Consider the following 26,333-nt stretch of genomic DNA (forward strand, 5'->3'; position numbering starts at 1 on the left):
CACTCTCGCTGCAACTCTTGCTTCAACATTGATTCAACAACTAGACATGATGAATAATTCTTCTGAACAGAATCAACTCGCTCACTCATCTCTTTCAGCTCAAGACATGGATACTCTCACGTTTGCCTATCGAGTTCGAGGTTGGCTTCATGATTCCATCGAAGATTTAAGTAAATCCATTGAACTCAATCCTCTTTTGTATAATGGATATTACTTGAGAGCTCGTGTCTACTTTTACACCCTCAAACAAACGGATATGGCACTGCAAGACATTCATACATGTCTTTCATTGCATCCATATTGTACTGAAGCATATCTGACAAGAGCCAATATATATGAACAAGAATCAAATACGGAAAAGGCGATTGAGGATTTTGAGAAAGCCTTATCATTGAAACCACAACAACTTGGTCAAGATCCACAGTTACTGGACCGATTAGCTGTTTTGTATTGGAACATGGCGTATAAATCGGCGAGTAGTAATAGTAGCAAGCACAACTGGCACACTCATCTTGAAAAGAGTATTCAACTCTATAAAGAGGCTATAGAAATCATTTCCAATCGAATGGCTCAGAGTGAAACACAACCAATTGGCAATTCAGATGACTCTCGATATGATCTTCAAGGAGGTACAGATGTTAGTGATCATAGTGGTGGTAGTAATGGTGTTGAAATGACATCTACTACTACTCTCACCCCTCATGCAAGTCGTGATTCATTGAACATTCGTGAACAAGATCATAGAATTGTAATGTGCTTACATATTGCAAGCATGTATGGAGCGATGGATCAATATCAACATGCACTCAATTATTATACAAAAGCAATCAAATTTATTCACGAGATGGAGCATCAGGAAGGAGTGAATTCAATCTATCGACATCAAGCATATGTGAATCGAGGATTAGTATTAGCGCAACATTTCAAAAAGTATGATTTGGCATACAAGGATTTTATGAAAGCGCTTGTTGTCGACTCGTCGAATAAGAGCACGCATGACAAGACTCAACATGAAATTCAAAATTACCAAATCTATGTGACCAATACTGAGTTGGCCATGTTACATGTGAAAATGAATGAAATTGATAAGGCATGCGATTACATGATTCGAGCAGTGAATGCACTTGTTGAAATTTATACAAATCATGAGGTTAGCAGTGACGGTAGTGTGCATGAATCTCATGTGGACGGAAACAATCAAAAAGTGTCACCACACCAAGCACCTTCATTTCGGTTTGACTTGATTATGCGCGGAAAATCTCTTGAAAGATTGGCATTTTTAATTAAGGAAGCGTTTTGTAATAATTCTAACTTCACTCATCCCATAGGACGTGCATTACACTGTTTGGATATGTTATGCGTTCTTGAGGAAGACTATGAAAACGCTCTCAAACTGTTAAACATATATATTGATGAGTTACATTTACAAGAACAGTTGTCCATGATATATGCCAATCGAGCAGATGCCAAGCTTAAATTAGGAAAATATCATGAAACAATTCAAGATTGCAATTCATCGTTGGAAATTGAACCAAACTTTTATGCTGCCTTGTATAACAGAGGAGAAGCTTATTATCACTTACAAGAATTGGATAAGGCAAAGCAAGATTTTGATCAAGTCCTTGAAATCGCTCCTTTTATGAGGAACGAGTTATTGGCTCTATGGCCTAATTTTGATGAATACTAATTGGCAAATTCTGAGTGAGGGCAATGTGTGAACAAACTGAAAACGACAGAGAGTGACTATCTCGCTAACCATATGTATGTACATACAGAATTTATGAAATTAGAAATGGGAAGAGAAAAGGTGAAATTCAAAGCACGAAAGACTTTTCGAAAACAAAGGCTTTCATTAATCTCAGCCGTACCACCTATGTTTTGTAAACTGGTGGATGAACTTGCAAAATTCATCAAAAAGGTATCTCACGGTCTGAATGTGTCACAGAATATATGCATTTCACTTTTCCAATTTAAATTTGCTGCTTTTTAGAAAGAGATATTAATGAACCAAGGATTAGCTTATATTAGGAAAATATCATGAAGCAATTCAAGATAGCCATTCCTCTTTGGAAAATGAACAAAGGTCGCTACAAACCAGAATGTCACATCATTTGAAAAAAACTCGGTTTTGAATACGTTACGCTTTCTTTCGTTTCTCAACATCTTTCCATGGTGGCGCCTATGTCTGTTTAATGCAGGCATCCTTCGATAAATTGATATGAAATCATCAAACACAGTGTATGTAAATTTTTGAAATTGGAGAACTTTGGATCGAAGAAAAGTTGAAATTGAAAAAAAAATGAAAATCAAGATCCTTGACGCTCGCTCCAGAGAATTGGCCGTGTTGGAATTTTCCTCTGCTCCTACACTCGATCAAATCAAGAAACAATACCAAGAGAAGAAGAGAGTGGATACGACTAGACAAGCCTTCTATGCAGTTGAGAATGGAAAAAGAGGAAAGGTGATTCCAGCCGGAAAGGAACCTATTGCTGATTTGAGGGATGGAAGCGAATTGATGTTCAAAGATTTGGGTCCACAAGTAGCATGGAGAACTGTGTTCTTGACTGAGTATTTCGGACCTATTTTTGCGTTCCCATTGGCTTATTATTTGAGTCCGTATATTCATGGAGAACAAGTACAATTGAATCAAACACAAATGTAGGTGTTCTTTGTTTTGAACCACTCATGATTTGACTTGTAATCTTTGATGATTCAAATAATATTATGGTGATGGTGTGATAATTAATCACATGAAAAATTGGAATCATCATGATGAATTGTCCGGTCGGACTGTTAATGTGTGAATTTGAATTTCCCAACAACTTTTGAACTCTCATCATTTACCGTTTTACATTTTCACACTGTGATTGGATCCGAATAACAGCATTGCAACTATTCTCTTCATTGTTCACTTTGTGAAGAGAGAGCTTGAAACAATATTCGTTCACGTTTTCGGAAATGACACCATGCCATTGTTCAATCTCTTCAAGAATAGTATTTATTATTGGGGTTATGCTTTCCTTGTTGCCTACTTTACCATTCATCCAAAGTATCAATCACCAGCAGAATGGCAAGTTTATCTTGGTGCAGCTGGTACTGTTCTCTCCATGCTCGGCAACTTTTATTGTCACATTATTTTGAAGAATTTGCGTCAACCTGGAAGCAAGGAGCGTAAAATCCCAAGAGGCTTCCTCTTTGAATATGTTACTTGTCCAAACTATACTTTTGAAATTATGGAATGGTTCTTCTTCTCATTCATGATTCAATCGATTCCATGTTTGTTGTACACGTTGAGCGGTGCTGGTCAAATGTTGCCTTGGGCCATCAAGAAGCATGTTGGTTTGAAGAAATTGTTCGATGGAAAGGATGGCAGAGAATTGTATCCAAAGAATAGAAAGGTTTTGGTTCCATTCATCTTTTAAATTTGTGAACAGCAAATGACCAAGCATTAAAACATGAAATTGTTCGCTCTCTAGCCAAAACCAAAAAAATGTTTCATTGACACGTATTTCCCGTCAACATGTGTAGGTCGAGTCACAATGAATATAACAATTTTTATTCCTATGCAGAGGTGAAAAACCATCATTTACAATTTGTTCCATTTCACGTTACTGACAACACAAGAGCACACAGGATGATCATTGGACAATTTGAAAACTTGGTATTCATGAAACTTGGTGGCTGAACGAGGAGGAAAAAAAATGATACCGTCGTCGGACGAATACGATGAATTAAGCCTTGATGAATCCGATATTGTGGAGGGGATGATCGATGGTGTGGATGATTTGGATGAAGAAGCCTTAGATGAGGATTTTATGATACAGAGTAGTATTGAGGCTACAGGCAGTAACAACCGTTTGGACTCGACAACGCACAACACCATGCAAAGGATCACTTCCGCATCAGTAACACCAACCACACATTCCTCATCAAGCCTTATTAATAATCATAAACAGAATAGTCATGACCATGTTTCAAACTCGTTACAAATTGAAGATTTGGAGAGAGAAATAGCCTTGATGAAAGTCAACGAGAAGGATGAGATGAAGATTAATCAGAATTTAATGAAAATTCTCAACGAGCCAATTTTAACTGATGACACTGATCTGGGTAGGGATCTCGAGCAATTTTTGGAGGACATTACTCGAGGCTCTGCGTTTCATGACGAGATAACGGAGGTTGTACCGTCATTGAATGTAGGTTCTATCTTTGATTTTGTTCGTGCTATGTATGACATACTTTTCTTTTTAAATACATGTATGCATGTATTTCTTAAAGGAGGATGAATCCGTACACCACTCTTTACCCGTTGCCACTTTAGAGAAAGATCCAACAAAAAGTATTATGAAAAGCGAGAGAATGAAAAAGATTGGCACCGAAATCAAAAAACCATCTGTGACATCTAAAGTGGGCAGAATAATTTTATTGAGGCTCTCTCGAAAGTATGCTGCTTTTGGAACAGATCGAGGAATAATTCTAATATTCAATGTATTTTCCGATGAGCAAGAGCTGCGTTGCATACTGGGAAGCACAACCAATGAGGACAGCAACACTTCAACCGGAAAAGTTACATCCATGTGTTTTTCGTTTAATGAAGATTGGATCGTAGCAGGCTATGAGAAGGGTACTGTCATTGTTTGGGACGTTTCTAAGGCTAGTATTATTAAGAGAATCGACGACGGATTTACTTCACCGGTAGTTTGTGTTGCTTTTGTGACAGACATGTACTCGATTGTTGCCTCTGAAATGCATTCGGTAAGTGTAATTTTTTTGTGGAGTTTTGTGAGCGAGCGAACCAACAAACGACCTTTACACAAATTAATGTACTATCACAAACAACAGAGTACGTTCAAATGCTTTGCCTTGTCTAAGGTACTCTTTCGATATAGTTATAGTTTAATGTTTCAATATTCGGTTGGTGACGACGCAATTATTACAATGTCAACGTTATCTCTGGGATCAAGCAAATGTTGCTTGGCAGTTGCTACACGAAGTGGTGGATTACATCTCTATTACATTGACAAAATCTTGACACCAATCAGTGACGCATTACCGAGAGGTTACGCTCATTTAGGTGCACGAGGACACTTGCCTTACATTGCATGGGCTAACACCTCAAAATCAAAAATTATTGCCTATACATATGGAAAAGATATGATGGTCCTGGGTATTGACAGGAACGGTTCATCCATGAAAGAAGAGATATTTAGCACCCAATTCGAGCATGATGTTTGTGGACTTGGCTGGTTTGACGACAAATGTTTAATAGTAATGACTACTGACAAAGTAGTCCATTTATTTGACATTAGAATTGATGACTCAGCCATGATAGAGAGTGAAAACATTAGTTTCATCAACTTGATGGGAAACTGTAGTAACGTGTCAGGCTCTAAACATTTCATGACAGACATTAATCAATTAGGGTTTGTCATGTTGGGAGAGCACGATCTTCTTAGAATTAGTGTAAAGCCTTGGTATGAACGAATATCACAACTCTCTACTGCAGGCTTATGGAAAGAATCGCTAGAAATTGCTCACGATTTCTATTCAGGAAAGGCAAAGTGTGTTATTGGGCTTAATCCAGAGTCAGCTCACGATACTCTGACCAGTAAAATCGTCGAGTTAGTGAACGAGTACCTCACTCTGAGCTTGAATGGATCAAATTATGAGGATTACATTTATCAGCATGTTGGAGGCGCTTGTATTGAGAGCTGTGTTCGAGTGGCCAAGTTTGACGTGTTGTTTAACACAATTTTCAACGCTTTTGCAAAATACGAAAAAACACAACTATTCTTGGAGTTAGTAGAGCCATATATCATTGGAGGGACATTGAAGTCTGTTCCATGGCATGTTTTTGAATGCTATGTTACGACGTATGGACCACAAGAAAGAGAAAGGCTAGATTCAATTATTATGAAATTGGACTTACTAAGTTATGACCAGTACGAAATTCTGACACAGTACTGCCAAGAATATAACCTACTTAAATCGTTTGTTTATATCACCACCATTTACAAAAGAGAATACATTGAACCGCTAGAAACTTTGGTTGATTTACACGTAAGTAGTGGTAAAATGTGATGAAGGTTATTTTATTGGTGACGTATTTGAACTTGATCTAATCTACAACAATGTAACTGTTAAACAAATGTTAGGGCGAGAGTAAAGAAAAACAAGTCGCCGAAGTAATACTTCACTTCCTAGAACAGTACCTTATAGGAAACATTCCTGAAGCTGACTCTGTTATTATTGATGTCAAGAAAGATGTTGTGGATTTTATATTTGATGAAGAGGATGAGAATAATAGCTCGCGAGATTCAACAGCAGTTTTCCACGCCCTAGCAAAGCACTACCCTGACAAATTTTTTGAGGTACTTGAAATTGCAATGAATGACGACTCGAACACAAACCCTTGGGATGAAGATTTCAATCAGGAAAATTTAGTAGAGTTTATATTAAGGCTCCAAAAACCAAATCAATTCATGAAGCATTCTTCATATTATGACGGTAGAATTGCCTTCTTCTCATTCTATTCCAAGTTACTTGCGAAAGGAATCTTAAAAGCAGATGATTACAATATATTGCTGGTAATTTTTACATATCTTGCGGAAGACAGCTTAAAAAGGCTTAAAAATACTGCAGATGAAACAGAAAAGCAACGTATCAAAACCCTTAGGCAATACCGAGAGGAGCGTTTTATTGAAATATTAGAAAAGAGGCAAACATATTACGACAAGACAAAATTTATGGATCTTGCGAAAAGATTTGACTTGTTTACATTGGCCAAATTTTTCATGACTACCACTCAAAAATATCAGTGGTATATTGAGGTAATTATGAAAAAGATTTTTGATGTAAATTGGTCAGAAATTCCAGAGATATCAGATGCATTGGTTGTGGATTTTTCATTTTCCAACGTCTGTCATCAGTATACCTTTGCCGTTGTACAAAAGGCAATTGAAGAAGAGCAAAACAAGGAAAGACAGAAAGTGTACCGCTTCTTCTTTTATTGCTACATAACCTCGCTAATGCTGGACCCATTAACAGAAAATGGATCACTCAGTATGAATGAGATTGGAAAACGAGGCATATCAGTAGATGAATTAACCTATACCTATCTTGAAATGCTTTGCGAATTTGAAGACAACAAGAGGGTAAAAGAATTCCTCAAACAGCAGGGTACTGGACTAGACCTTGAACGATGTATGAAGATTTGCAAAGACATACCCGAGGCGAAATCTTTCTTGCTTGAAAGAACCGGCGAGGTCAGACATGCCTTAAATGAAATACTCAGAGAGTTAGAGAGCACAATGAACATGCTCAAATTGAAACTAATTGACGAGGTCAAACGAAAGGGAAATTCTGTCTTTGAGCAACATTTCGAATCAATATCCAAAGATTTTAATCTAATCACGGATGATCCACCAGTATTCTCTCCCAACGAGCCCATTGAAGATCAAAAGAAATTACTCGCAAAAAAACCAAAGAAACGCCTTCCAAAGGTCACCAAATCTCAAGGATACAAAGAAAATGCAGAGCTTTGTGACGTTTTGATTTGTGAAGAGTCAAAAAATCTGGTAAAGGAATTGAAAACTGCCATTAATTTATGCAGCGAGAATAGCGAAAGGAAAACCCTTGACGATTCTGAAGTAAGACAGCTATGGTTCAAACTATTGAACACGTTTATGCTGCTCCAAAGACAACTGCGGTTTGGTTTCCTGGAAGGCAAACCACTCAAAGTTTCCAAAGAAGAAACAGATTCTTCAAAAAAATCAGATCACTTTGATGAGTTTGATTTTAGCGGAGAAGGAACAGAAATGGATGAATTTGATATTATTAAGGAAGAAATTGTAGATACCAACACTGAAATCTCCAAAATTGAAAAGGATCTCAATAGTGAGCGAGAACTACAGGATCCAGATGAGGAAAAGATAGAACGTTTACAGGCAAAGCTCAAGAAGAAGAAAGATCATGTTCATAACCTGCAACTACAATTGAAGGAGCTTGAGGAAAAAGAAAAGTTAGAAAGGCTGCTTGAAGAAGAGCGAAATAATGATCCACGGGCTCCTCACAACATTCAAAAACTGGCAAATTTATGGCTTCAACGATGTAATGCCATGTACATTAGACTCATTCTCAGTGACATGATGCGTTATGTTGACATTCCTTCGATTCTTAATGAAATTGTGAACGAGCATGGAAATGACGTATTTTGTGACGTGAAAGTTACCATCATGAGATTATTAGATTGCTACAGCTATGAAAGCGGACTCCTTAAACAATCTAACGAATTAATATCCTGCGATCTATTTAACATTGGTTGTCATTTTCATAGGAATTCGAATAAGGCCTTGAAACCTTTCAATCGCACCTGTTTTTTATGTGGTAATCCTTTACGTAAGACAACCGAAGAATTGAACATGTCTCGCATCTTTCCATGTGGGCACGCTTTTCATGTTTCTTGTATTGGTGTGAAACAAATAACGTGTGTCCAATGTGAAAATATTGATGAGAAGGAATTGAAAACCATTCTCAAAACAAGCAAGACGTTCAAACTCGAAGGCATGAAAGCCAAAGAAGATGAAGCATTGGGTAAATATTTTGATTTTAGAGCCATTGGTCAGCAAGTAGAGACGATACTTTCGAGATCTCTTCCTCTTGATATCATTGATGAGACTCCAAAAAAGAGGGTTGGTGGAAAGAACGCGGCAGATCTACTGTTGGAACAATTAAGCGCTACATCGTCATCTTCAGTCAAACGATTAACAGGAATGAAAATATTAACCTTAGCTCCACCCAAGGGAAGTGCTCAAAGAAGGTCAATCTCCCAGAAATCAGCTCATTCAAAATCGACACTCATGACAGTTGACGAAAACAACGAAGATGAATCAAACACAGATAACACAACCAACAACGGCAATGCGGCAGAAGGAGAAGTCAAATCTGCAAGAAAGTTAGGTCCCATTCCAAAAATCAAGATTTTGGATTTGGAAGAGATTGCGAAAGAGATTGAAGAAATGTACACGTACTAAAATTGTTTTTTTCATTCACCTTAATCTTGGTCACGAAAGATTTGTCTTCATCAAATAAAAACCATTGTTGATTTTCTTATTCACGGAAATGTAAAGAGCGAAGAATGTATTGGATGCTAACTGAATGAACAACTTTGAACAACCATCAAGGCATCCAATACATTCTTCAAATCCAAGAGGAACAACTAAATTGTTGTGTCACACACTTCTTCCATTGTTTCATAAAATTTGAAAGTTCAAGTGATCCATAGTCAGACATGATACTGATCAAGTAATTCAGATAAGGATCAGTACAAAGTTCGCTACAACCATTTCGTGTTTCGTCTGAAGAGGTGTGTTTGAAAGCCAATATTTTTTTGGTAATTTCAGTCACAACATGATTCCTCCAATCGTTAGAAAAATCTGCCACCTGCAAGATCACATATGGACACAATCCAACATCGAGTAATGAAATTTCATAACTCTCCGTCACCAGACTCATCAGATATTTTGACTGTCTGTTGAATTGACACATGATTTTGCTACTCCAAATATCAAACATTATTTTTGAAAAGAAATGGAAATGAGATTCATTCCTACTTTTGAGAATGCCTAGTGATATGATTAAGGTTTCCAGTCCTACTACTTCTCTACTCAATTTCACCACTAACCGTTGACAGTATTCAATGATAATAATAGAGGATTGGGAGGCGTCTGGAAGTTGATTCGCCACCATGGAAAGCTGATGCGAAACGAAATAGGCATATGGATACGAGACACGTTTTGTTTTGGTACAAAATTCAATAGGGCTTGAAAAGCAAGTCAATAACTTGTTGAGAGAGTATTCTTCTAAAGATTTCTCGTCAATGTCTTGTGAAAATACTATGGTTGTGAATTGTGATAAAAGTGCACCGTTCTCAACAAGCTAATACCATCAATTACATAATTAATTATAATAATATAATTTCATAAATGAAACATGTTCAAATATCAAGATCAACATTCAAGAGTACAATCATAATTACTCGACATACCCTCGAAAGGTGTTCAATCATGGTGATAATGGGATTTTCAAACATGATATTGGATGCATCTTGTTTGGAAGTATTTTCTTTAAAATCAAAATTAACATCATCCTCCATATTCGAATCTATCATTTCCTCATCATGATCGTCGTTTAATAAAAAATCAAATGCTGTTTTTGCAGTCACTTCCTCCTGTTCTTTCGATTGAGTCATTTTATATTGAAACCAATCATTTAACACTCTTCCATAAAACTCTAGCTTCTTTCCATTCATGGTACCGTCATGCGTACTTTTTAGAAATGGAATGGAAAAAGTCGAATGAAATAAACAACTTGTAAGAAACAACTCTGTCATTGATACGTTATTACTCATGCTCGTACTAGATGATGATTGCTCGCGACTTGTACAAGATGCAATTTCATAATTTTTCAATAAATGGCTCAATAAATTTCGGTACTCGTCATCGAGTAACGAGTCGCTACTAGAATCAGAGGAATTTCTTTTTTCTTCATCGTAATATTTACACCATCCTAATGCTTTTTCATAATCTACCAAATCAAATGGATTGGATGAAAAATTTATAGTGAATTCAAAAGTTTGAATCAATCATTACATTTCAAGCATCATCATCATAAAATTCAAAATGATCAAATCTCATCACTATAAACCCACCCGCCCATTGTAAACCATTTCCATTTGCAAATGCTTGTATCGGAAAGGTACTTTTCCGAAGTAATACTTCATACGGATCCGAAGATGATTTCTTCTTCTTTGTGGTTTCCAAAGTGTTTGATAATCTTTGCATTTTTTTTAAAATGTAAAAATTATGAACATTTTGGGAAAAGCTGAAAATCTTTTTTTCATTGACTTCAATCAGATGTTTTGGAGCCTTCTCAGCATTGACTCTGGATGGACGAATGTGGTTTGTGTTCAAAGACTCCAGGATTCAACAAACAGATAAACACCAGTACTTTATTTTGAGAAATGAACTTTCCACATTTCAAAGGCACACAAGTGATTGGTGGAAGAGAGGAAGAATTGCAAAACACAACTTTTAACAGTGCTTGGAAAAAAGTTGATCATGACTGTGTTGAAACCTGAAGGTTGAAAAATTAATGCAGCCAACAACTTGGGGTTGATGTTCACATTCTTCGTTTGAGTTGATTCCACCACATCTGCCCAGAAGATGAAACAACTCAATTCCCCTCTCTTGGATGTCAGAATGATCATTGAAGCTTACACACTTGAACTGGAAAAAAAAAATGCGTTCCTTCTCTCTGTCCCATCATCATCATCACGAGCATGCTCCTTTCAAATCTTCATGGTTACTATCGGTCGGATCAAATAATTTATGGAGGATGAAAAAGGGAGGATTATTATCTGTTTCGTCCCGAAATGTTCATGATCATTATAAATTCAATAACATGATGATTCATCATGGGTTCAAGACAGGATTACCTGAATGCTCATCTGTCATCATGGCTGTGAGTGGTAAAAACACCACGATGAAGAGTAATTTTAATATCATGTGTTCCCAACAAGAACAGCAAATTCGGAATTTTGGAAGGACTTTACGAAATTTACAAACACATTGCACAACCACTACGAATGTAAATACAAATTCTACTCAAATTTCATCCAAAGATCATGTTGAGAGTCAATACAACACGACACAACAAGAACAGCAACAACAATCACATTCAACACTTTTTAGAAGGGTTTTAAAAATACTTAAATTATTAGTCATGTTGGAATTGGGTCTGATTGGATTAGCTGCGTTTTTATATGGAGCCATGAAATTTTGCATTTGGTTGTTTCATTTCTCAGATATTGAAAATCCATATAGTCAGCTGTATAACAAGCAATTATTGGAGCTATTGACACCTATCATTCAGCTATTTGAAGGAATAGATAGGTACGTAGATTATGGAATTATTGGACATTCATTTCTTGTGAATGCATTCTTATTCATCTCAATTTGCAAATGACAAACAATTTTGACTTCTACCACAATTCAGATATCTTAAAACAATGTCAACCATCTTAATTATTGGCTTGGAATATTTTTGGTTATTGACAACTTCCAATATTAATCCTCATTATTGGTTCACTGAGAAACCAGACAAGACCTCTCCAGAATTCATTTCAAAAAAGAAGCAATTACACACCAAGTCTGCACATCGCCTACTTGCTCTCTTTTCAGAAAATAAGGGAGTTTACATCAAGTTGGGGCAGCATATCGCTTCTCTAGGCGGTTTCCTACCAGGTAAGTGTCTCTTAGGAATATCTTGAGCTGTGTCAACTTGGTTAAATTGTGAACTGACATTTGGTGTAACGCTATAACTCTAGACGAATACATTCAAGTACTATCAGTGATGCGAGATCGCGCTCCCACCATCTCCTTCGACAATGTTAAAAAAATTATTTATCAAGATTTTGGAAGAACTGTTGAAGAATTATTTGAATATTTTGATCCAAATCCATTAGCCTCAGGATCGATTGCGCAGGTATGTCATTCTTTTGATAAATTTATTATTAATCATTTATAGGTTCATAGAGCCAAAACAAAAGATGGAAAGACAGTGGCCGTAAAAGTTCAATATCACTTTGTGCGATTTTATTTTGCCGGTGACATGTATACACGAGAGGCTGCTACAAAATTGAGTATTCGTCTCTATTACATGCAAGAGGATCCAAAAAATATTGATGAATTATTGGAAGTGAACGACCAATTTAACAATGAAATTAAGGATAGTTTGAATTCAGAATTGAATTTTATCCATGAAGCTGAGAATGCAAAACTAGCTGCTGCTAATTTTAAAGGATCTCGTCCCGATGTCTACATTCCAAAAGTCTATGATCATTTAACAAGCTCACGAGTATTAACCATGGAATTTATTGAAAATGCTTGCAATGCCAATGATGTCAACAGAATTCGACAAATGGGCTTTAACGAAACTGATATTGCTGCCCGAATTATTTCCACATTTGCTGAGCAATTATTTATTCATGGCCATTTGCATGGAGATTGTCATCAATCGAATGTGTTTGTGAGACAGAATCCTGAAAAGCCATCAGAGCCGCAAATAGTAATTCTAGATCATGGTCTGTACAAGCATTTGGGAGATGATTTCCGTCAAAAGTATGCTCAATTTTGGGTCTCTATTGTGTTAAACGACAAGAAAGGAATGCAAGAATATTGTCGTTCTCTTGGAATTAAGGATTACAAGTTGTATGCTTCCATGATCATGATGCAAGGTCTGGATAGCAATGGAGAATTATCGACTTGGTCTGAGAAGCAAATGACGGAGGAAGACTTTGCCAAGTTCAGCGAACAATTTCAATCCAAACGAAGTGAATTTATGAATATTTATAGACACATGCCAAAAGAAATGCTTTTAATTTCTAGGACTGATAATATTCTTCGATCTCTGAATCGAGAATTGGGAGCAAAAGTGAATCGATTCTCGATCATGGCAAGAATTGCAGCTAAGGTAAGTGTTTTTCATGATGTCATCATGTTCATACATTTTATTCATTCTTTCAATAATGGAATATTTATGATCATTTAATTGGTGAACACCACTTTGTTAAAATTCAATTTGAATCGTATTCACTAAAAATTTTTCACATGGACTGACTCATCAGGGAGCCTCCATGAAAACTAGTGAGAATTTGCATTCATGGACTCAAAGATTTAGAAGATGGCGAAGTGAAATGTATTTTGAATTTAGATTGCTTATCATTTCTGTACAGACATGGTTCATATCTTTGGTGTTGAAGTTGTTTGGCACTGAACGATTTTTCAAGACACAACAAGAACTCTTCGAAACAACCGAATTCACGGAAGCAGAGATTTCACAGTTAGAGCCTCAAAGCTGATCTTTTTCAATCAATAAATGATTTAAATCGTTAAAAGGCACTGTATCATAGTTGGACCACTCAATAAAAATCTTTGAACAAGCAGCAAAAGAATCACTAAAAAGTCAACAGAATATATTTTATTTTTGAGATTAATCAACATCTTCCATCAAGGATTCAGCAGCAGGTTCCTCTGCAACTTCTTCCTTCTTCTCCTCAGAAGAGGAGGCTGAAGTAGTTTCATCTTCATCAATGCTCAAACCGAGCTTGATCATTCTGTGAATTCTCGATGCATAAATACTTGGTTCTTCCAATGAGAATCCAGAGGTCAACAATGAAGTATCGAACAAGAGCCAGACCAAATCTCTCAAGGTCTTGTCAGCCTTGTTAGCTTCAGCCTTCTTTCTCAATTCATTGACAATCGAGTTTTCTGGGTTAATTTCCATAGTCTTCTTGGAAACCATGTAAGCAGCCATCGAGTTATCCTTCAATGCTTGAGCCTTCATGATTCTTTCCATGTTGGCACTCCATCCATATTCACCAGTGACCAAACAACAAGGAGAGTCACCAAGTCGGTCAGAAACAACCACCTTTTCAACCTTGTCACCCAAAATATCCTTCATCAACTTGCACAAAGATTCAAAAGAGGCCTTCAATTCTTCCTTCTTCTTCTTTTCCTCTTCAGTTTCTGGCAACTTGAGTCCTTCCTTGGTGACGCAAACAAGCTTTTTACCATCAAATTCCTTCAATTGTTGAACCATGTATTCATCGATTGGGTCGGTCATGTACAAGACTTCAAAGCCCTTCTTGGTACACTTTTCAATGAATGGAGATTTGGAAACAGCCTTCTTGCTTTCACCAGTAATGTAGTAAATATCTTCTTGACCTTCCTTCATTCTTTCCACATATTCCTTGAAACTGGTCCAATCGTCACCAGAAGTGGTCGAGTGGAATCTTAACAATTCAGCCAACTTTTGTCTGTTTTGAGAATCTTCATGGATACCCAACTTCAAGTTCTTTCCGAATGCTTCATAAAAGGCCTTGAAATCTTCCTTGTTTTCAGCAATTTCAGAGAACATTTCAATACACTTCTTGACCAAGTTCTTTCGGATGACCTTCATGATCTTGTTTTGTTGCAAGTGTTCACGAGAAATGTTCAATGGCAAGTCCTCACTGTCTACAATACCCTTGATAAAGTTCAAGTATTCTGGAATTAATTCTTCACAATTGTCCATAATGAAGACTCTTCTCACATAGAGTTTGATATTGTTCAACTTTTTCTTTGGTTCGAACAAGTCGAATGGAGCACGTTTTGGAGCGAACAAGATGGCCTTGAATTCGAGTTGACCTTCCACAGAAAAGTGCTTGACTGCCAAATGTTCCTCCCAATCGTTGGTCAAGGCCTTATAAAAGCTTGCATATTCTTCCTTGGTGACAGACTTGGGGTCACGAGTCCAGAGAGGCTTTGTCTTGTTGAGCAATTCCCATTCATGAGTGACTTCCTTGACCTTTTTGGTCTTCTTCTCCTTGTCTTCCTCAACCTCTTCAATCTTTGGTTCTTCAGACTTGGATTCTTCCTTGGATTCTTCCTCCTCCTCTTCAACCTCCTTTTCACTAGTCTTTTCGACATATAATGAAATTGGATAACCAATAAATTCAGAGTGCTTCTTGACGAGATCCTTCAATCTTCTCTCTTCCAAAAATTCCAATTGATCCTCCTTCATGTGCAAGATGATTTTAGTACCACGAGTGATTCTTTCACCAGTCTCGTCCAAAGTAATGGTAAAGCTACCACCTGCAGCAGATTCCCAAATGTATTGTTCGTCATCATTGTGTTTGGTAACGACCACCACTCGATCAGCAACCAAATAAGCACTGTAAAAACCGACACCAAATTGACCGATCAAGCTAATATCAGCACCTGCTTGGAGCATTTCCATGAATTGTTTAGTACCAGATCTTGCGATAGTACCCAAACAATTAATTAAATCAGCCTTAGTCATACCCACACCTGAATCTTGGATAGTGAGTGTCTTGTTAGCCTTATCTGGGATGATTCTAATATATAATTCTCTTTCAGTGTCCAAAACGGAAGGCTCAGTCAAACTTAAATGACGAATTTTATCCAAAGCATCAGAAGAATTTGAAATCAATTCTCTCAAGAAGATTTCCTTGTTACTGTAGAAAGTATTGATGATTAAACTCATCAATTGATTGATTTCAGCTTGGAATTTGAAAGTTTCAGTGGACATGATTGGGTGTTGTATGGGTGTTGAGTATTTTTTTTCGCAGAGGTTTGTTGCTGCTGTGGAATTCGGAACAGATTACCGAGTATTTATCGTGCTCTCGGAATTTGGTTGTAACGTGATGTGGGCCGTGTTCCGAGAGGGAGCAATCATCAATGATTTTATCGATAAACACGGAAAAGATTGAACACCACTACCCAATTACTAAATGAAAAGACTATGCTCAGTTGTTGATGACTATTTAGACTTTTTTGTTTTATTTGTTGCTACCTTCTTCATCAAAGGAAGAAAGAGAACATCTTCTGTTGGCAAATGATCCTGTTCTCTTGTCTCACTTGGCAGATTACATCTCCATATGCCATAGGGAGTGTCTAGACACTGAGGATTGTAGCCGTATAGATCATTTCAGTGAATGGTGTGACAGACAATCTGGATGAATATTGATAACAAAACATACTTTAATGATCGAGGTTATTCGATTGATCTTGTTCTAAACCACTTGCTTTATTTTGGTCCTATTACATTTAAAGTCTGCTCGTTCATCGTTTTTTCTTTCAGGACAATCCCTTACTACAACTAAAATTTCAGAATTGATTGATTCTGGCATAGTTTATGAATCGGTTACTTGAAATGTCATCTCAGTGGGGATTTTTAATCTCACACCCACACAGGTTGGGTGAGTTGAGATTAAACGCCGTACCTCACACCCACCCGCTCATTTCACACCCAAAAAATTTTTGAATTAATGAATATCAAGTTAAAAACAGTGATAAACTCTTTGTTTAAATTTGAATTAAACAAAGATGATCACATCGTGATATTTTTTATGAAAGGTTGACGAACAGGTTTTGGACCTGTGTTGTGTTTGAGATTAAACGCCGTCCTCACGCCCAACTCACCCAATCCCGGGTTCATTTTTGCTGGGTGTGTGGGTCTGCGATTAAAAATCCTCAGTGGGGATTTTTAATCTCACACCCACACAGGTTGGGTGAGTTGAGATTAAACGCCGTACCTCACACCCACCCACCCATTTCACACTCAAAAAATTTTTGAATAAAGAAATATCAATAAATTTATTATTCATCATCGTGCATTCTATCAATGACACTGATGGAGAGTTCAGTGGTTTCTGTTGAAGAAAGAGCTTCAAATGAATACGTGTCATTGACAATAAATCCTTCGGAGGTTGTAAGAACTATTCTGTTCAATAAATCAGTAAAAGTACACACCCCTAAAGTTACTCTTTCCTGAAGGAATGAAAGAAAATCACCAGACAAGTAAATCAATACTTTGATGTCAGAAACAACTACCTTCTTTCTTTTTCCATTATAAGACAACACAACAACCTTATCTTTGCCCTGATGTGACTTCATAAGAGTGTTGGCCAGTTCGAATGTCTCCGTTAATTTATCCAATACTTCGGCCCACTTCTCACTGTTTCTATAGAATGTCATATGTTGAATGGTATGCATGCGCTGAATATCTGTTCTTTCTTGGATAGCATTTCTTCTACGATCGGTGTCTTGAATATCACGTTCAACAAGATCAATTACATTGTCTTCTGGATTAGAATTAAGTTCTCCGGTGGTCAATAAAAATTGTTGATTATCACGTTCAATATCCCACACTTCTTTCAAAATGGGATTACTTGGTTCAAATAAATCAAAAGTTCTCAAAATCAATAAATTTGTTAAAGGAAAAGCAATGATGGAACCTTGTTGCAAATCACCAACTGTCTTAAATTCAGATGTCACGACTGATGATGGTAAGAGTAAATTTTTCTTACTTGCATCGTGGGACTTGATTGTAATTTTAGCAAATTGGTTGTATGGATATGTTTTACCGTGGCAATGGAATAAATCTTCGTTATTAGATGGATTTGCACTCAAGATGGTACCTTTACCAATAACTACCTCGTCAATACATAATTCGACATCTTGATTAATTTTCAGAGTGTGATTATTAAATTTCTCTGAGAGTTTTGATCTATATTCAATAATTTCCTTTTTCAATTCCTCCTTCAATCTGCGATACTTTTCAGCACAACTCTTGTCACCACGCACATGCCAATTCCATTCTTTGTTGTCAAATAATTCCTTAATTTTTCTCGCAACCTTTTCCCAATCCTTGTCTTGTTTGTAAAGTTGTAATGCAGCAAGGACTTCAGAGTCTGTCCATCGTTTTCCCGTGCTGGATTGGTCCTGTGATTGATTGCTACTTGATGCTTGACTTGAGTTAGGTTGAGTGTTGGTTGGTTTTTGCTTCTTCTTGGGTTGAGTATTGGCCATTGTTTTTTTTAATGGATGATTCTTCAAAACAATACTAGTCAACTACGTTAAATAGGGTTGGTGAATTATGTAACGGTTGTAACGGTTGTAACGGTTAATTGTTGTAAATTTACAATAGTTTGAGAAAATATGTAATATTGTAATATTACAATGCAAACTGAAAAAAAATGCTGCCTAATACATTACATGTCGTCATCACTTATTTAATGATGGCAGCAACTGTCATCATTACTCATCCTGAGTTGATTGATTACCCAGGTGTAAATAGTCATATCAATGTCAATAGTTTCATATCAAAATTAAATAACCTACAACAAGAATTGTTGATGTATAAAGCATGCTCATGGGATGAAAAGTATTTGAAAAGACTTCAATTACTTGCTTGCTCATTAATCCCTCCAGTAATGCCTTTGCCACCAGAAGAGCCATATTATACTTCCAAAAAATTTAGAACTAAAACTCCATTTTGTGGGCAAGGACGAAGTCAATACCGAAAACCAAAAAGTAAGGTGGAAGGAGTTGACAATTATGGAAAATGGGATGACGATAAGTTGATGGATTTCACTCATTTAACTCGTGCTGAGTTTGAAGAAATGTATTCTAGGATCAAATTAGAACTGTTAAAGCCAAGAAGATATTATGACTTGAGAAGAAATATCAATACTAAACGTGAATACAGATACTCAAAACTTACTCCAAAAAACACATTACTGCTAATCTGTGTTTGGATGGGATCATATTCCAAATTTGCTCTGCTGTCAGAAATGTTTGGAGTTTCCAAAGGATATGTTTGCATGGAAATCAAACATATTATTCCCATATTATTATCGGCCTATATGAACGAGGTTGTTATGCCAGGACATTTGACTGTATTACAAGGAAGCTCTAACATTGATAGACTAGTAATAGGCGCGCTTGATGCAACGCATTTCAGAATCTCCAAGCCAAGTGTAGATCAGGCTATCTATTATCGTGGTGACAAATGTATCCATTCTTTCATCGGACAAGCGTTAGTTGATCTTCAAGGCAGATTTTTACATTTTACGGTTGGTTTTCCTGGAAGCAAGAACGACAAAGATGTATTATTCTTCAGTAATATCCAAAAATACTTACAGGGTGTGATGGTCCTTGCTGATGGTGGATATCAAGCAAAAACATTCAAACATGGAGTTGAATTGGTACTTCCAACATCAACCATCATCAGAAGTAAGCCTGATCTCTTTGTGCAACACAAATCTGAGAGAATGATTGTAGAAATGACCTTCGGATATGTAAAACGATTATCAGCAACGGCAACAAGATGGAGACAAAGAAAATCTTTGCTTCCATATGTTGCAATGGTAGCTGTTCTATGTTCGAACGCTATTTTGAAAAGCAATCCGTTGGTTAAAACCATGCCAAACACTTTGTTCAAATTTCAATAATAAAACGCTGATGATCATCATATTTGTTGCAGAAATATTTTTTTTTGAAGATTGATTTGGATTTGTGTTGTGTTTGAGATTAAACGCCGTCCTCACACCCAACTCACCCAATCCCAGGTTCATTTTTGCTGGGTGTGTGGGTCTGAGATTAAAAATCCTCAGTGTATGCCAATTAAAATCTACAAAAGGGCGTCAGACAAGACTTTCTTGACAATTTAATTGTGCAGAATGCAAATTTTCCAATCGTGAAAGTGAGTTGTCAGCCAGTCATGCATTCCACAATGTTTCATTCATTCTCTTTATATAATTTTGGACGGGATGCCTGTCAGGAATATGACGACTCTCCCGCTACAACCTTTGGTTGTATGAACAGTGAGGTGCAAGAAATCAGGACGATTCTTGAGTTCTGGTTTGTTGAGTGAAACATCTTTGAGGACCTGTGATAGATTTATTGGATTCTTACGTGTCATGCTGCACCCAAAGGTTTTGTGGTTTATGAATATTTCTCTTGCTATTTGGCATCAATGCGTGAAACTTCAATTTCTGAAATTGAGAAAGGTAAGAACACAATGTGATTAATATGAGCGGATAAAAAAGGAATTCTGTTCGACCTGCCATCCAACACGATTCTGTTGTATGTGTTCGATCTGAGGAGCAAGTCCAAAACGATTCATGTTTTTGTTGTTGTTGCATCTGCTGCTTTTGAAGTGTTTTTGTTCCAATTCAACTCCAACACATTCCAATTCGCAACAACAACATAAACGAAAAAAATCAAAAATATTTAAGCCAATCCTCTTTGGACCGCTGAAGATTTATATCAACGGATTTTGTTTTTTTTCAACGTTGAATTGTTCATCATTACCAACAAATAACTCATCCTAATTTTTTGGACAAATCAGGAGCGTGGTCAACAAGTTATAACACAGCAACAACAACCATATAAAAATCAAAAAACTAGATTCAAATTTCTCATCATCATCACCAACCAGTACAACTTCCCGAAAATGATGCAATCAGAGCCCACTCCCATCATGGGTACTCCAAACATGATGATGAATAATCCGAACAACAACGTCGGAGCTTCTCTCAATTCAACCTCCATCATGGATACATCAAACACAACCACCACCGCTGGAATGGCAACTACCACAGGATTGGGCTCTTCCATGAATGACAAGAGTAGACTCATTGTTGATCGTGCTTCCAGAAGAATTACAGCCATCGAGGATAGTGTGATTAGCAAGTATGACGCATTACAGGGACACAAACATCCAAAACTCTTTATGAGAATTTCCATCATTATGGTTTTATTGTCAGTTCTATGCTTTTGTATATGGATTCTCACTACACCCACAGGATATCCATGGTTCATTCATATTGTTTGGGCCTCTGCATTGATCATTGGAATTTTATTAATTCAAGGCTCTCCAAATTATTCGGACAAACCCTTCTCATTTCATACTCTCTTCTTTGTGACAACATCAGTGAAATTAGTCATCATGAATGAACATACCCCATCAAGCTTCCCATGGTCCATTTATCCAGTGGCTGTATTGTTACTTGCTTTTTTACTTCACGGAATGGTGGTCAAGTTTAGACAATACCTCAACCACTTTTATATTCATCTTTTATTCTACTCGGTGATTAATTTTGTGATTTTTGTCACTTATTGCTACACCATTCATGACTTCCCATGGTTCCTGATTGTGATTGGTGCTTGGACTGTGATTTTGTTGGCTCACTTTGCTATTTGGAAGGCCTTAACATTTAGATTTAATAAGAAGCAACCAGAGGCTAATAATGACACGACTGCCAGTGCCACCACGACTGCTACACAACCAACCACACAGGTACCAATTCAAAACTATGCTCAAACCGTTGTTCCACCACCACAACAACCAATATTTGTTCCTTCTCAAGCTTCCTCCCAACAACAATTACCTCAAGCTCGAGCTGCACAAGTGGAAACTGGTTTTAGTGGTGAAATTGATCCAACCTTCCAAATCAGTGGACTCGAAGACAATTTTGATGAAAATCAATTTTTCGATGAAGATGAAATTGTTCCACAAAAGAAGAAGGGAATGTATGAGCAGGTATAATATGGACGTATCAATGCTTGTAAATGCAGCACATTTGACGTCACACAATGATGTGTGTCATTAAAAACCTTAATTTTGTAAATAATTTTTTTTCTACAACCTTATTAGAATTCTTAGGTGGTGCCACATGAATCCCCAGCTTTGATGAATAAGTGCGTTGATGTTTCGTCATGCGATGGGAGATGACTACAGATGTTTGATGATGAAAACATCTCCGGTAGCAAAGTGAGCGAATACTTCAACAAGGGTAAGGAATCTCGGTATCATTTCTGTCGTTTTGTTCCATTTCAATCGTAACACTTGACAATTATTCAAAATGGCGTGTTGAAACGAAAAAGACTGCTGAGATATGTCAATGCATGAATCAACATTGACTCCTAGAGGTACATGGAGAGATAATTTGCAAATCCTCAATACAGTAGCAAATCATATAATTCTCCTTAGTGTCAACTTGAAATAATCAAGCAACGACGCTCCACTCTTCAAACTGGTTGAAATAAAGCTGTAGATGATTAAACGGTACACACTCGAAAGGATCATTGTGCATGACACACACAAAATGAAGGGAGCAATGTCCCTTTTTAGCAACCTATCACTCGACACTTGTCACTTTCAAATTTGAAAGCACTTGCCACAATTTCATGTCTCTTGTTAACTTTCCAACACCTCCAAAAAAAACAAACACACACGTCTAGAGTGTCAGCGTCTACGTTTGTAACCACACTACAACTTGTAGACACATGATTCTCATATGACATTAATTATTAATATGAGCACTTGCCTAATCGAAATTTGGTCAACTGAACACCCTCATAGATAATGTTTTTCCTCACACATTGGTGTCAAGATGGTAAGTGCATGTCAATAAGGATTTTAGATTGCAATAACAACAACAACAGATTACGCGCGAATCTAACACCTTCTCAAGATTCACAAACACCACCGCTAAACCCACTGGTGTCACGTGCTGCGGACACACAGTATTGTGTCGTTAACAAAATGCAAAATTTTGTTATTCACTCAATCAGCCTACAACGACAACTTCCAACTGCAAAAATCTAAAAAAACACAAACTTGATTCTTCTCGAGACACGCACTTTGAATTCTTGGAGAGAGATACGAGGAGCATCAGAGTGGCAATTTCACTCACACACAAGACATGACTCGACATGCTAGCAATGAAGAATTCTCAAGTCCTTTGCAAACATGATAACGACAAACTTGAACACACCATCGTAATCGAAAATGCTCATGTGAATTCAAGAATTGGAAAAACCTTCTGTGTGAATAATTTCATGAAATTCCAATTTTGGAGATGCTTTGCATTTAACCGTTGTCAGTCACTTTCACGATAGAGCCTTCACACACCATCTTTCGCGGTACCGAGCTCGACTCCTAGACCCAATGATTCTTTCTACATCATTCGAATTTACTACATTTCAAAATCGATAGGATGAACTGTACCAAATGCTAGAAGACGCGCAATTCATGATTCTCTCCAAAACACGCACTTGTCTTCCCGTCCGTGAGTTTGAAAAAATTGCAATGATGAAATGAAAGGTAAGCTTGTTTTGAATGTTGTTTTGAGAGAGGTGTTTGCATGAGCTAGCAACACGACAACGTCACATGCCAACCAACACGGACGAGTGATGGAAGGGTCATTGGGTTCATGACGAAATATCGAAATATATGTTGTTGCACACACGAATTGTTACTGACACTATTCCTGCATGTGCGCAGGAGCAATCCATTTGATGATTCTTCACTATCTTCACATGTGTGTTTCCTATTGATTGATGACAGCGTCGAACATCATCTTGATGATGAACTATTTTCAAAATGACTATGACAACTATTACTACCGAATAGATATACACAATATTCATGTGTGTGTGTTTCAATTCAACAATATGTGAAAAGGATTGAGAGAACAAGAGCCAAGAAAAAGAGAGGGAGCCTAGAAGGAGAATGAACATGCTCACACATACGGATACATCTTCTTCTTCTGGTCTTCCTCTTTTTTTCTTGCCTCGATCATTGGATGTTTGGATGATTTCGAAAGGATTCCTTTGTGTTATTTGAATTCATCGTTAATATTATTAATGATTTTGTCGTGTTGATATATTGGAGATGAGATTGCATGTAACCATGTGAGGTTTTGAATACTGTTTTCAGCATTTGAGGTTTGCTAGTCTTAATAGGTGGTAGCGGTGCGATGTGCGTGCAATAATTCTTTAATTGTCGGTGCATGTAGTGATATTTAAATACTTTACAACGAGATTTAATACTATTTAAAAATATTATTGACTATTTTTGTACACAAAGAGAGTGGAAAATAGTCAAGAAGAACTCTTCAATCATCAATTCTTTCTTACTCAACTATATTCAAGAAGGGTTATAATTCAACTCAACCCATACTTGTGTATCCGGCGTTCAACGTTCAACACATGAAATCCGTTCTAGAAAACAAAACCTTCAAACTGCCCACACGTTTAGCCAACCATTCAAACAAGTGTTGAGATTATTGAAAGAATTAAAGCAACGCACGCTTCGAAATAAGCCCCACAGAGATTATTCAAAGGATTTACAAAACAAACGTTTTTTTTTCGAAAACAAATCAAAAAAATGACTTCACTCGAGCCTGGCACACTCGCTGCCGCATCATCAACCAACAACAATCATCATGTTCCTGAGGGTCATGATGACTTGGATACGTTGCTATCAACAAGCCTTGAACCTACGCAGGTGGGAGGCTCCTCTTCTTCTGACAACCAAGGAGTAACACCAACGACAGCAGGCACAATTGATCAAACCACAGCACCATCAACTGGTTTTTTGGGATCGTCCAATGTAAGCCAAGATCAACAACAACAACAACAGGGAGATCAAATGTTGATTGATGAACCAATTAAGTTTTCTGAGAAGCAGCTAGTAAAAAGGTTGAGGCACTATGGTAGGTAATTATATAATTGTTCGATGATGATGATGATTAAATTGGATTACCCCACATCAACAACAACAACAACTTGTATGACAATATTGTTGTACGTGTATGATCACACACACACGACAACACAAACAGAAATTAATGCTTATGGTAGTGTTGTGAGTGCTTTTCGTGCACAAGGAGAAATGAATTGGGAAAAACTTAAAGTCCTTACACAACTTCAACAAATGTTACACATTTCTACGAATAGACACTCGATGGAATTACTTCGTTGTGAGGCTGATGTTAAAATTCAACAAGTTGCTCAATCGGGCGTATACGGCATGTATGTACAATATGTGAAATTGTTATTTTCAATCTCATATGGATTTGCTTGTTATGAACTGAACTGATATTCTTGAACACTGTGTTGACTCCTTGTAATCATCTCAAATATTGGCATCAATATTCATTTAAACAATCTCGGTTGATCAATGCTGGCCAATTATATTAAATTATTCGTACACTATTTTGGAAAAATGGATACACACAGAATTGATCGAGAGTCTGAGGATAAAAATAATCGATTCGACTTTTCTCTTGTGGCAAGTGATACTGAGAGTGACAATGACAATGAAGCTCATTATCGTGTGAAGCGTTCTACATCAATACCACAACAACCAATTTCACAACCAACACCGGCAACAACACCAAGAAGAGCTAGCTCTGGAAGAGGAAGAGGCCGAGGCCGTGGAAGAAAGAGATCATCTGGTACCATGATATCGGAGACACTCTCTCACTCCCCATCAAAATCATCCACATTATATAATTTGGATGCAAGCTCTTCTAATGCAGCAGCTGTTTCTTCACTTCCTACTCAACCTAATACTCCAACAAAGGCCACAAGCGTTGTTACTTCAACAACTCTTAATGGAACACCGGCTAAAAAGAAACGAGGTGTAAGTATTTATTACAGGTTACTTGTGAAATTTGATGATTGAAAATTCAAAAATGAAATTGTGACAATAATTACACAACCACATTTACGATTTGATTGAAACTCAAACAGAGAAAGCCAAAAAATCAACAACAACCTCCTGTAGAAGTTCCTGCACAACAAGCAGAAGCTTCAACAACACCTAAACTTTCAGAAGAAATTGCCAAAATACTTGCCGAAACAACATTCCTTTCCGATGAAGATATCAGAAATATCAATGATGAGGAACAAGTAGAGACCGTTGCAGAAAGAGAATCAAAGCAAATTGAAGAATTAAATAAGAAACTTTCTGAAGGATTAAGCCAAATAGATACCGAAGCAATTATGGAAACCATCAAGAAGAAGAAAGCTACACTTCAAAAAATTATTCAAAAACTTGAAAGCTTTGTTGAATAATAAGACATATTGAGCTTTTATGACTGCTATTATTTACATTCAATTATTACATCTAGGTTC

At 37.0% G+C, this 26,333-nt stretch overlaps 10 protein-coding genes across 10 annotated transcripts; 7 read left to right on the forward strand and 3 right to left on the reverse strand.

Moving 5' to 3' along the window:
* On the forward strand, nucleotides 1-1,687 carry C9374_009023 (uncharacterized protein; the record flags this gene model as incomplete). Its single annotated transcript, XM_044699165.1, has 1 exon — nucleotides 45-1,687. A coding segment is annotated over one exon (1,643 nt), but the record flags the coding sequence as incomplete, so codon positions are not given.
* Nucleotides 1,688-2,299: 612 nt separating this feature from the next.
* Nucleotides 2,300-3,422, forward strand: C9374_009024 (uncharacterized protein; the record flags this gene model as incomplete). The annotated part of the gene is made up of 2 exons (XM_044699166.1): nucleotides 2,300-2,658; nucleotides 2,885-3,422. 2 exons carry the CDS (start codon nucleotides 2,300-2,302, stop codon nucleotides 3,420-3,422), a joined length of 897 nt encoding a protein of 298 aa, XP_044544770.1.
* A 279-nt stretch (nucleotides 3,423-3,701) lies between these two features.
* C9374_009025 (uncharacterized protein) lies at nucleotides 3,702-9,032 on the forward strand (the record flags this gene model as incomplete). The annotated part of the gene is made up of 4 exons (XM_044699167.1): nucleotides 3,702-4,196; nucleotides 4,279-4,755; nucleotides 4,843-6,060; nucleotides 6,156-9,032. 4 exons carry the CDS (start codon nucleotides 3,702-3,704, stop codon nucleotides 9,030-9,032), a joined length of 5,067 nt encoding a protein of 1,688 aa, XP_044544771.1.
* Nucleotides 9,033-9,198: 166 nt separating this feature from the next.
* C9374_009026 (uncharacterized protein) lies at nucleotides 9,199-10,841 on the reverse strand (the record flags this gene model as incomplete). Its single annotated transcript, XM_044699168.1, has 3 exons — nucleotides 9,199-9,936; nucleotides 10,046-10,584; nucleotides 10,709-10,841. The coding sequence occupies 3 exons, from the start codon at nucleotides 10,839-10,841 to the stop codon at nucleotides 9,199-9,201; spliced, it is 1,410 nt and encodes a 469-aa protein (XP_044544772.1).
* Nucleotides 10,842-11,298: 457 nt separating this feature from the next.
* On the forward strand, nucleotides 11,299-13,918 carry C9374_009027 (uncharacterized protein; the record flags this gene model as incomplete). The annotated part of the gene is made up of 5 exons (XM_044699169.1): nucleotides 11,299-11,951; nucleotides 12,055-12,302; nucleotides 12,386-12,543; nucleotides 12,586-13,530; nucleotides 13,685-13,918. The coding sequence occupies 5 exons, from the start codon at nucleotides 11,299-11,301 to the stop codon at nucleotides 13,916-13,918; spliced, it is 2,238 nt and encodes a 745-aa protein (XP_044544773.1).
* Nucleotides 13,919-14,049: 131 nt separating this feature from the next.
* Nucleotides 14,050-16,149, reverse strand: C9374_009028 (uncharacterized protein; the record flags this gene model as incomplete). The annotated part of the gene is made up of 1 exon (XM_044699170.1): nucleotides 14,050-16,149. One exon carries the CDS (start codon nucleotides 16,147-16,149, stop codon nucleotides 14,050-14,052), a length of 2,100 nt encoding a protein of 699 aa, XP_044544774.1.
* A 1,070-nt stretch (nucleotides 16,150-17,219) lies between these two features.
* C9374_009029 (uncharacterized protein) lies at nucleotides 17,220-18,431 on the reverse strand (the record flags this gene model as incomplete). Its single annotated transcript, XM_044699171.1, has 1 exon — nucleotides 17,220-18,431. The coding sequence occupies one exon, from the start codon at nucleotides 18,429-18,431 to the stop codon at nucleotides 17,220-17,222; it is 1,212 nt and encodes a 403-aa protein (XP_044544775.1).
* Nucleotides 18,432-18,598: 167 nt separating this feature from the next.
* C9374_009030 (uncharacterized protein) lies at nucleotides 18,599-19,855 on the forward strand (the record flags this gene model as incomplete). The annotated part of the gene is made up of 1 exon (XM_044699173.1): nucleotides 18,599-19,855. The coding sequence occupies one exon, from the start codon at nucleotides 18,599-18,601 to the stop codon at nucleotides 19,853-19,855; it is 1,257 nt and encodes a 418-aa protein (XP_044544776.1).
* A 1,004-nt stretch (nucleotides 19,856-20,859) lies between these two features.
* On the forward strand, nucleotides 20,860-21,954 carry C9374_009031 (uncharacterized protein; the record flags this gene model as incomplete). Its single annotated transcript, XM_044699174.1, has 1 exon — nucleotides 20,860-21,954. One exon carries the CDS (start codon nucleotides 20,860-20,862, stop codon nucleotides 21,952-21,954), a length of 1,095 nt encoding a protein of 364 aa, XP_044544777.1.
* A 2,625-nt stretch (nucleotides 21,955-24,579) lies between these two features.
* On the forward strand, nucleotides 24,580-26,273 carry C9374_009032 (uncharacterized protein; the record flags this gene model as incomplete). Its single annotated transcript, XM_044699175.1, has 4 exons — nucleotides 24,580-24,907; nucleotides 25,037-25,226; nucleotides 25,434-25,839; nucleotides 25,950-26,273. 4 exons carry the CDS (start codon nucleotides 24,580-24,582, stop codon nucleotides 26,271-26,273), a joined length of 1,248 nt encoding a protein of 415 aa, XP_044544778.1.
* Nucleotides 26,274-26,333: the final 60 nt, after the last annotated feature.

Source organism: Naegleria lovaniensis (genome assembly GCF_003324165.1).
Source record: "Naegleria lovaniensis strain ATCC 30569 chromosome Unknown tig037, whole genome shotgun sequence".
In the NCBI taxonomy this organism is placed as follows: Eukaryota; Heterolobosea; class Eutetramitea; order Acrasida; family Naegleriidae; genus Naegleria; species Naegleria lovaniensis.